We start from the raw sequence: 11726 nt of genomic DNA, 5'->3' as shown, positions 1-11726 counted from the left end.
TGAAGAACCAGATCTTGATGAAGAAGAAGCTAGGGAGCAAGAAGCTAACTGGGAGGAGACCATGGAGGCTGCACATGCTACACATGTTGCAGATGAAGAAGACCTCACTCAAAACCATCCACAAAGTCAGCCTGATAAGGTAAACAATGTGATTTATGTTGCTTTATTGTACTAAACTGTTGGGTCTGTTTCCATAGAAAATTTGTTTTCATGAATGGACAAAATGATGCAGAATACCATCAATGATGGCAACACTACAAAAAATGCTTCACCCCCTAATGGAGCCACCATTCCAGCAGCAACCAACTTGGTTGGTCCAACAGCTAGTTAAGAACCAGCACCAGCACCAAAGAGGACAGGCAGGCCAACTTTTGTAAGGGGCAACCTAGTTCCACCAAGAGGAAGAGGCAGCACCACTCGAAGAAGAATGGCAGCCACTACAACACCTCCAACTCCAGCACAAAATGCAGCAGCTGCACCACCACCCCCTGCTCAACCTAGGGTTGTCAGGCCTGATGTTGGGTCTAGATCCCAAATTCCTGCATCTCCATCCAATGTTGGGTCATTGTCTCAAAGTCCATTACTTAAGCCCACTCTTCAGGCCCAACCTACAGCACCATTTAGGCCACCAACTGTGACTAGGGAGACCATGGCAGCAGCAAGCCCAGCCACACAGAGCAGGTTCACAGGCTTCATACCCACCCTATCCTTGAAGAAGAAAAAGCCATCCGGACCACCACCATCGAAGCCATCAACAAATGACAAGAAATGAGCTGAGATTCTTGGATTTTTTAGTTTGTTGTTATTTGCATTTTGGACAGGATTTAGTTAACATGCACCCAACTGCCATTATGGCATGTAAGTGCTAACCTAGTGTTTCTGTGTTTTGTTACTGTCATTTTGGATCTGTAGCAGTTACTATGAACATGTGTCATTTTGGTACTCTTATTTAGGGCCTGAACTTTGTTAGTCTGAATAGTTAATGGTTATAACTTGATGTTATTTTGGTGTTTATTCAGATTCTGTTCACAAAACTATTTTACATGGCTTACATATACTCCATATATCTTGCTCAAATCACAACAACAATAACTCAATCAAGGCACAAGAAGAACACAGCATACATTAATTCATCTCAATTACAATGAGGACAAGATTACAAAATTCCAAAGTCTCACTGTTATACTATTATACTGTGCAATGTCTACCTACTTAGCCAAACTAAACATAATCAAAGCCACATTTAACCCAATCAAAATACACATAAAAATTAGGCACAACTCAACCCTCTTCAGATTTTCCTTCATGTCATTCACCACAGATAGTACCATCATCATCCTTTGAATTTCCTGGCCATCCCCACAGTCGACATTGATTCGGCCTTTCCTTTTGGGTTCTAATTTGCCCAGCATATTACTGTTCTCTGAAGAAACTTCTCCTTCCACACATTCCGCTTGTATTTCATCCAACCATTGGAAATACCCGCAACGCATTTGTGTGTTCTAGCACAACACGAAAATTTCAAAGATTAGAGAGCAATCGAATACCAAAACTGAATAAGAACAGACGACAAACCAAGAAGGGATATTATTCTACTTCCTCACATATTTATCACAATTCCAACCTTACCTTCCACATAGGGCAGCGTAGAAACCATCTATCAGGGTTGCTACTTGTCTTCGACTTCAACGGAACCATTGGAAGGGGACAAAAGCAACAACCATTGTAACTTTTGCTCACAGTGCCCGAAGCACCATCCACGTCGAAGGCTTGCATCGATGACTGCCTTCTCAGCGTTGCAGCTTTTCCATGAGCCCTTGCAGTATGCATCTTCCTATCTTGGATCCCCTCCTACGAATGAACGAACAGAGAGCTTGTTAATTTGGGATTAGGGCAAAGAGTTCTGATTTGGGGCAAATTGAGATCCAATTGATCTAATTTCCACCTAGCCTAACTAATTAATTAATTAGAAATTACAACTCAAATAAAACATGATTTGTCAGCAAAATCCGGTGTCCAGGTAAGCATTGTCCTCACCGGAGCTTTGGTCCGGCAAGCTTATGGACATGTTTGTCAGTTTTTAAAATTAACCATGTACCATTTTGTCGATTACAATAGTCAGGTACCGGAATGTCAGCGTTTCAATCTTTCAGGTACTGATTTGGTCATTACCTCATTATGTATTTATGTTTCTATTATTTGAGCCAACTCGTGAGCACGAGCTAGCTCGTGAGCTTTTAGTGAGTCAAGCTTGAGTTTAAGAAATAGGCTCGATTGTTAATGAGTCGAGCCGTGAGTCAAGCTCAATTTTTGTGAGCCAAGCTTGAGCTTGGTCTAGCTCAGCTCAGCTCGGCTCACTTCCAGCCCTAACCCCTGCTAGCTGGAGTCTGAGTTAGATGCATCTAAGTTAACGTCATAACCACCGTTAACTACGGTTTTCTAATATGACCCTCCCAAACCAATTTAAAACATATAGTTTCAAATACAATAAAAATTTAATCTTTCAAATTATAAAGTATCGAATCAAATCAAATCAGATAATATATTCTCATCAGAAATCTTTTTCAATCATAAGAACATATTTCATAAAAAAGAAGAAGAAGAGACAAGGAGAAAGAAGAAGAAGAAAAAGAGGAGGCACAGAGAAAGAAGAAAAAGAAAAAGAGGCACGGAAAAAAACGTAAAAAACGCGTGAATATAAATGACTTGTATGGAAAAACGCTTGTATATGGAGAATAACTCTATTCTAAAATAATATAAAGCTTTATCAAATATATATAGTCTCATGTAAAATTTTTAAGATATGAACTTCATAAAATAATTATTCAACTATTATAAATTAATTATTTTAATCAAATTAAAATTGTTCAACAATAATTTTATAAATATAATTAAAAATTCAAAATAGCATAAACAAGAAGTTAACAGTTATAAATATAAAGCCTACTTACAAGTTGTTCCCAAAGTACCCAAGAGACCGAACTCGAAGAGCCAAATTAAATGGCAAGGAAGGCTGGAATATAATGGGATGAAAGAGTGCAGAATTTGGACTGAGTCACTGACAGCAACTTCAATTCTCACGGCAGCAACAACTCTAAAGACATCATCACATATGTAATCTCAACAACTGCAGTAGCATTGCTACCACAAGGTAAAGGAAGAGCAGTAGTGGCTCTTGGAAACAATTTCGGCGACTGACTCCAGCAGCAACATTCATGGCCTCAGAGACTCCAGCAAACAATGAAAAATCAAAAGTAGAAGCAGAACAGACCCTTCTCTAGTGACCTCCTCCACCTGCAATGGAGGCAACCACAATGACAGTGGAAGAACTTAATGTCGGCTCTGTCTCGCGGTGTGGTGGAAGGTAGCAGTATCTCGGCGACAAGCTTTAGCAGAGCTCTCCTTTCTCTCTCTCCTTCGCGCGCCCTCTTCTCTGCCCTGTTTGGCGATGACGATGGCCTCAACCAGGACGGCGACGGTCTCGATCAAAAGCAGCGGCGGCGACGGGACTCCCTCCTTCCTTTTCCCCGTCGCGCGCTATCCTCTTTCTCCATTGAAGTTCTGCGACCTCACTTTCTCTCATCTCTCATGCGTTTCTTCCTTTTTCTCTGCGACAGTGACGGCGGCGCCCAGCTCCGCCGGCATCGTCTCCTCCCTCTTCTCCCCCTCTTCTTTCTTTCTTCTCCACTCGCTCGCTCTCTGATTCCTGTCTCTCCTCCCTTTCTCTTTTTCTTTGTCCTATCTCTGAGTCTGAGTGTATATACTGAAATTAGGGCAGAATTAGGGATTTAAGGATTGGGTTCGGGAAAAGAGAGGGTAAAGGTAGTTTAGGAATTTTATAAAAATTAGAGGGTAGAATAGTAATTAAAAACTAAATGTATTCGTTATTTAGTTTTCAAAACTCAGGTGTTACACTATCATATTGATATATGGGATTAAATTTCATCCATAATCAATGTAAAAGTTTATACTAATATCTAATCACGTGCGTGTTTGTAATAGAAGGGCACCACCTGTGTTAAATGCTTTTACTAATGTAATAATTCATGATTGACTTTTTGCTAAAAACCCTACTTATAGTCACAGGTCACATTGCATTAAAATTGAATTCTTTGTATATCACTGCACAGAAAAAATCTTGAGAAACTTCTGGTTTTGTATTATTTAATGCATGTATAACATCTTTTGGTTTAATGTGGTTAACCAAACAATTTAACATATTGCCTACAGCATGAAATTTAACCAAATTTGAATAAACAAAAATGACAGAATTGGAATATCTTCACATAAGTATCTTGCAGCACATATATTACAGCCCTATTAACAAGAATTAAGAAAAGGAAAATACAAAATGACATAAATATAAGTATTTTCAAGTATTTATGACAGAAAAAACTAAACAAGAGGATGAAGCTTTCTTTATGTATTCATAAAGTTCTGTTTCAGTTTGCACTCAAGATTTCTCACAAACACAAAGGAAAAGTACAATCGAAAGAAACGTATAGTGTAGTAAATGAAGTTACAAGTGTAGCAGAGAAGAAATAAATGGTAGCTGGCAAGAAGAAAGCATAAAGTAAGAGAATTGATAGAAAACTAATTGCAGTGGCAGCACAAAGTGTAAGCTATTGCTCCTCAAATATCTACAGAATAATGAGTTATTTATGGTGGTTGCAATACTTTTGCTAGCAACTTTTCTAAAACCAGTCAAATATATTGAGTGTTAAAATTAAATAATTTCTTTTTGAGTACTTGTGTTGTTGGAAGTTATTGGCCACATTAACTAATTATCATGTTTTTTTATGTGAAGTTAGTTTAATTGTTGTAATATCTGTTCATTTTGCTGATTTCTTCTCATTCATTTCGAAGCTATTTCTTTTTTCCAACTACTGCTGTTAACTAATTGCTATTGCTTTATTGATTTGTTTTCTTCTCCATAGTGTTGTTTGATATGCATCACTGCCCTCCATCCGTTTTTACTTTGAAAAGATGTTTAAATTATGTAATTTGTTGATTTATTGGGGTTGTGTATTGATAATCCTATTTGATTTAGGTTTTGCATTAACGATCCTTGATTCTGGGAGATGGGGGTTCTTAATCCTTTTTCATTTATATCAGTTTCATTTTGTGAAAAACTAAAGTAGACAACTAACTGGGACTTGGGCTAGATGCTTTACTGTGAATTCTTATCCAGTTATGTATTACAGGTTTACACACATATTATTGGGTCAGCTCCAAATCAAGTCAATTTGCAATTCTGATCCAAGGAATACCCTAGTCTCAAGAAAGCACATATTGTGACAGTGAAAAAGTTTTTTTCATATTATTATGAATCAACATTTTGTCTCATCAAATGGTGTACAACTGTACAACTCTGGTGCAGTTCAGAAATTGAAGGTCTTGCATGCTTTTTACTTTTGTAGGCTATTTAGCATTATATATTTTCGAATAAATGTCCTTTTAGGTCTCTAAACATTTATTTTAAAGATGAAGTATTTTTTCATCATTCGAAAATTTCTTAACTAGTTTCTAATTGATAATTAGTTTAAATAGTTCTTATTACTGGTCTTATTACAGAAACCGCTTAAATCAATAATAAAAATCGCTTAGACCAATTATTTAAAAAGCTAGAAACTAATTAAAAATTTTTGAATTGTAAAAAAGCACTGTCTTCTGAACAAATGGTAAATTGAGAGGATATTTATTCTTTTTTCTCTTTAGGGTTAACCACCAAAAAGGCCCCAGATTATTTAAACACTGACAAAAATACACTCAAATTTTACAATCGATAAAAATGCTTTCAAATAATATAAAAACACAACAATACCCAATAGTAAATATATATTTTCAAAAAATACCTTAGAGATTGAATTTTGATACAACTTTTTGCAAGCATGATTATAAAATAAGATATTATTATATATAAAAATTGGTGATTTTTCGTTAGGCATGTATTTTTTTATAATTTTTTTTGTTAATAACCAATAATACTTTTAAAAAATCACAAAACAATATATACTTAACAAAAAATCACCAAATTTTAAGAATAATAATATCTCATTTTTTTAATCATGATTGCAAAAAATTGCATCAAAATTTAATTTCTAATGTATTTTTTGAGAAATACATATTTAATGTTAGTTTTTTTTGCAAGGTTATCTAACAATAAATATGTATTTCTCAAAAAATACATTAGATATTGAATTTTGATACAATTTATTGTAAGCATGATTAAAAAAATGAGATATTATTATCCTTAAAATTTGGTGATTTTTCGTTGAGTATATTTTTTTTGTAATTTTTTTGTTAATAACTAATAATACTTTTAAAAAACACAAAAAAATATATACTTAGAAAAATTACCAAATTTTAATAATAATAATATCTCATTTTTTTAATTATACTTGTAAAAAATCACATCAAAATTTAATCACTAAAGCATTTTTTGAAAATATATATTTACTGTTGGGTATTGTTGTTGTATTTTTAAATTATTTAAATGCATTTTTGTCGATAGTAAAATTCGGGTACATTTTTTTCAGCGTTTGAATAATTCGAGGACGTTTTTGGTGATTAACTCTTCTCTTTAATTTGTCCACTTAATAATATTTTGTTCTATTTAAAGAATTTCATTTTTGTTGTTCGTTGGTAGATGACAAGCATAGAATTCATTATATATAATGTGACTTGCAATTTTAAACTTTTGAATTTCTTTCGTTCTTTTATCCATTTAAAAAGAGTGCCCCAATGTTTTCTTTTTGGGTGGGACTAATATATAGAGATGATGTATTGGCTATTTGATTATTTCTATGCTTTTATGCTTAGGTTGAGAAGTTTGTTAAGAAATTAAAGTTTTGAACTCGAGATTTATTTTGTATTTGAGTATTAATGTATAAAACAATTATAGAAAAAAATATGTCACTAATTACTGTTTGATTTATCTTGTAATAAAAATTGCATACTAAAAAGGAGTAAAATTTTACATTGTGCAGTGATAAAGGTAAAGTCAGAAAAACGATTTTTTTTTAATTTGATAAGGCTATCGCCACACTTTAAAAGTGTGGCCGTATGTCACGCTATCGTCACGCTTTTAAAACGTGGCCGTATCTCTCGTTATTGACACGCTTTAAAAGCGTGGCCGTATTTCTCTATCGCCACGTTTTGAAAGTATAGCTGTATCTCTCACATACCAATATGCAAAAGTGTGGAAAAAAATAAAGCATAGCAATAGGTCACTAAAAGTGTGGCGATAGAATAATTGCCACGCTAGCAGATGTGACCCTTTCAAAAACGTATCGATAATTCAAAAAGCATGGCGAAAATTTATCGCAATACTTTTTTTAGTCTTTTGCCACATTTTAAAAGCGTGGCAATAAAACTATTTTTTTTTACAGTGACAATGCATCAACCGTGTCAGTTTTATTTGTTGTTGGAGAAGTAGCGAAAAATGTAGAAAGGAAGAATAGGATAATGTTATGTTGTTAATGATGACAAATATATTTGAAAAGTATATATTTTATGTAGCTTTGCTGATATATATATATATATATATATATATGGCCAAGTCTCTGGTGACTATGGCTATAGTGGTTAGTAGTGGCTAAGGTTACGCTTTTAAGCGTAACCTTTCACAAAGAAAAGCGTCACCTAATGGAAAAAAGTAAATTAGAGGATTTAAGAGAAGAAATAATTAATCTATCAAAATTAATAGACCAAAAATTAAAGATTTTAACTAATGTCAATGACACCGAATTCTTAAAATCAATACAAAATGATTTTTCTCAAAATCTTTATTTTACTATAAGTTTTATTGAAGGACTTCAAAGGCCCGAAAAAACTTATATTTCACATGGAGTTTCTAAAAAATGTTATCAGGGAGACAATTATCCCCATCTTCATCATACTTTTAATCCACAATTAAATTCTATAATAGATATGCTTGAAGAAATATTAGTTTCACTAAAATTTCAGAAAAATAAAGAAAAGGAAGAGCCTAATATGATAAATAAAATTGAACAGATTCTTGATAAATATTTCCAAAAAGAAATTCCTAAGAAAGAAGAAGTCCAAAATAAAATTGATACAACAAATCTAAAGATTAGACCACCTCTAAAATTATGAATATTGATGAAAAATTAGAAGAAGTTACAATGCTTTTTAAACAATTAAAAATGGCTCAAGAAGACAATCTTATGGAACAAGGTTTTCAGATTAAAGAAGAACCAGAATTTTCTGAAAGAGAAGAATATGTATTAGACTATTCAAGTGATGAAGAACCAGTACATCCAGTACAAGTAAAGGATGAAGCTGGAACATCTGGGAATAATAATCAAACCCAATTTAAATGGGAAACAGGTTTTGAAAATTATGCTTTCAAAAAAGGTTTTATAAGCAAAAATTCGAAATATACTAAAATACCATCTAAATACATTCCTAAAATTCAAGAATTGGAAGGAGAAAAAATGCTTGATCTAGATTGCAAAAAGAACGAAAAAGAAATTTTCGAAGATTGGATGAACTCTTTTCTATTAGAAGCTTATACAAACCCAAAATTAAATGAATTATCTGAAATGGATATCTGGAATTTCATTGGATTCCACACAAAAGGAACTATAAGAAATTATATGTTATCAATAGATAATAAAATAATAGAAGAATTAGCTGAAAAAACAACAGCTTATGATAAAATAGCACACATAATGAAGGTTTTATACAAAGAATTTTTTGGAAAAAATGTCATAAATCATAGAAAAGAAATTTCTGAAAAAGAGTATTTAGAGGCAAAAAATCATTTGGCCAATATTCAGATATTCGATCTTTGCTATATAGAATCCTATATTTGTGAATATAGAATATATTATTATAAATTAAAAGAAGAAGATAAAAATCATTATCTTAGCATGTATATCACAAAACTTCCATATCCTGTTAATGAAATTATTATGGGAAGATTTATAAGAGAAATAAATAATAAAACAATTGAAAATAATTTCGGTGGAGCAACATTTGCTATAAGAGAGGAAATAAAAGAACGCTGTATGCAAGAAGCCACTCAGAAAAGATTTAATAATATAATTAGAATTTGTTGTCAAGATAATGAGGAAATTTCTCAAAAATATGGTTCCAATAAAAATATTTGAAAATACCATCCTTATAAGAATATCCAAAGAAAAAGAAAATATCATTTTAGAAAAAGAAAATATTATCCAAATTGGAGAAAAAAGAGATATTTTAGGGAAAGAAGTATCAATAAAAAACAAAAGAACTATTGCCCAAATAAAAAAGAAAACTGTAAATGTTGGTATTGTCAAGAAGAAGGACATTATGCAAATGAATGTCCAAAAAAGAAGGATAAAAAAGACCTAACTAAACAACTGGAAGTTGCAAAAACTTGTTTTATGGAACCTCTAGAAGAATCTGATGATGAACTAAAATATATTTTTGAATATGTCTCAGAAACAGACTCAGAAACAAACTCAGGAACTGAGTAATAGCGCTACATTTATTACTGTAAAAATTACAGAAAAATTTATTAATGCCTTCATAGACACAGGGGCAACAAAATGTTTTGCAAGTTCAAATATAAGACTTAACTGGAAAAAGTTAGAAAATCCACTAAGAATCAGAATAGCCGATAAATCTATACACAAAATTAATTCAAAAGCAGAAATGGTTGAAATCTTCATTCAAAATTACAGATTCATTGTTCCATCTATATATAAATTAGAATCTGGAATAGATTTAATTATAGGAAATAATTTTCTAAAACTATATCACCCTTTTATCCAAGAATTAACATATATAGTTCTAAAAGCCCCATATGATTCCTCTCTAAATCAAAGGGCAAAATTAATAAAAATCCCAACTACTACTATAAACGAAATTCTAAAATTCAAAATATTTTCAATTCTAGAAGAATGTTATTTGAACCTATATTTCCAGATAAAAACCCCAAAAAATGACCTTGAAATCAAAATAGAAGAACTTTTAAATGAAGTTTGTGCTGAAAATCCTTTAGATATTAAAAATACAAACAGAGAATTAATAAGCATTAAGCTAAAAGTTCCTACAAGGGAAATAAACGTTCCAAATAGAATTCCCTATTCAGCTAGAGACAAGGAGGAATTTTCATCTGAATGTAAGGATCTTTTGGATAAAGGAATTATAAGACTAAGTAAAAGCCCTCATGCGGCCCCAGCCTTCTATGTTGAAAACAATAACGAAATTAAAAGAGGAAAACGAAGAATGGTTATTAATTATAAAAAAATGAATGAAGCAACCATAGGTGATGCTCATAAGCTCCCAAGAAAGGATTCCATTCTAGAAAAGATCAAAGGATCAACTTGGTTTTCATCGCTCGATGCAAAATCAGGATATTGGCAACTTCGTTTAGACGAAGAAACAAAGAAATTAACTGCTTTTACTTGTCCAACAAAAGAATCAACAGGAGTATTACTCTACGAATGGAATGTTCTACCATTTGGACTAAAACAAGCTCCAGGTATTTATCAGAGATTTATGGAAGAAAATTTAAAAGATTTAAATGAATTTGTTCTAGTTTACATTGATGATATACTAATCTTTACAAAACAAGATAAAGAAGATCATCTTCAAAAATTATTAATTGTCTTAGAAAGATGTAAGGAAAAAGGTTTAGTCCTTAGTAAAAAGAAAGCTAAACTAGCAAAACAAGAAATAGAATTTCTTGGATTAATTCTATCTACTGAAGGGAAGTTAAAACTTCAACCAAACGTTTTAGAAAAAGTAGATTTATTTCCTGATAAAATGGAAGATAGAAAACAATTGCAAAGATTTTTAGGATGCATAAACTATATTTCGGATCAAGGATTTTTAAAGAATATAACAGACTATACTAAAAACTTATTTTCAAAAATAAGTATAAAAAAGATTTGGAAATGGGAAGAAAAGGATAGCCTACAGATTCAAAAAATTAAAGAACTTTGTAAAAATCTTCCAGAACTTTATATTCCAGAAGAAGATGACTATTTAATAGTAGAAACAGATGCTTCAGACAAGACCTGGTCAGGCTGTCTAAAAGCTAAAAAAGCTGAAAAAAGCTTGAACAAAGAAAAAGAATCACTAGATTCTAAACATTCCTCAAAGGAATTACTATGCAGATATATCTCTGGAACATTTACACCAACAGAACAGAGGTATACTACCCATGAAAAAGAAACTCTAGCAGCAATAAAAACTATTAAGAAATGGAGGATTGATCTACTTCCCAAGGAATTTACATTACGAACAGACTCAAGTTATTTAACAGGTTTTATTAGATATAATTTACAAGCTGATTATAATCAGGGTCGTCTGGTAAGATGGCAAATGTTTTTATTACAATGCCCGATAAAAATCGAGTACATTAAAGGAAATAAAAATATTATTGCAGATACTTTGACAAGAGAATGGAGTTCATTATCAACACAATGAATCAAGAAATCCAGAAGCTTGAACAAGAGCTTGAAAGGTGCAATCACTGTCAGCAGCTAAAAGCTCAAATCCAATCCATCAAGAAGGCCATGGAAGCCATGAAAGTAACCCAGCAGGCAACATTACCTGCTTCAATACCAACGTTGGCAACACCATCAGAGTTCAGCCAGCTAAGCGTGGTGGACCCCCAACCAAAAATTTCTGAAAATAAAACTTTGGTAGAAATAATTAAAAAATCAACTCAAAACAAAAAATATTATGTCATTTATAATGGCCCA

General features: G+C 32.4%; 1 protein-coding gene across 1 annotated transcript; it reads left to right on the top strand.

The window, feature by feature from the left end:
• Positions 1-427: 427 nt before the first annotated feature.
• Positions 428-772, top strand: LOC130963146 (uncharacterized). Its single transcript, XM_057889295.1, has one exon. It carries the CDS (start codon positions 428-430, stop codon positions 770-772), a length of 345 nt encoding a protein of 114 aa, XP_057745278.1.
• Positions 773-11726: the final 10954 nt, after the last annotated feature.

This window comes from Arachis stenosperma, chromosome 2, assembly GCF_014773155.1.
Source record: "Arachis stenosperma cultivar V10309 chromosome 2, arast.V10309.gnm1.PFL2, whole genome shotgun sequence".
NCBI lineage: Eukaryota > Viridiplantae > Streptophyta > Magnoliopsida > Fabales > Fabaceae > Arachis > Arachis stenosperma.
Note: the sequence above shows the minus strand (reverse complement) of the source record. Positions and strands in the feature narration are given on the sequence as shown.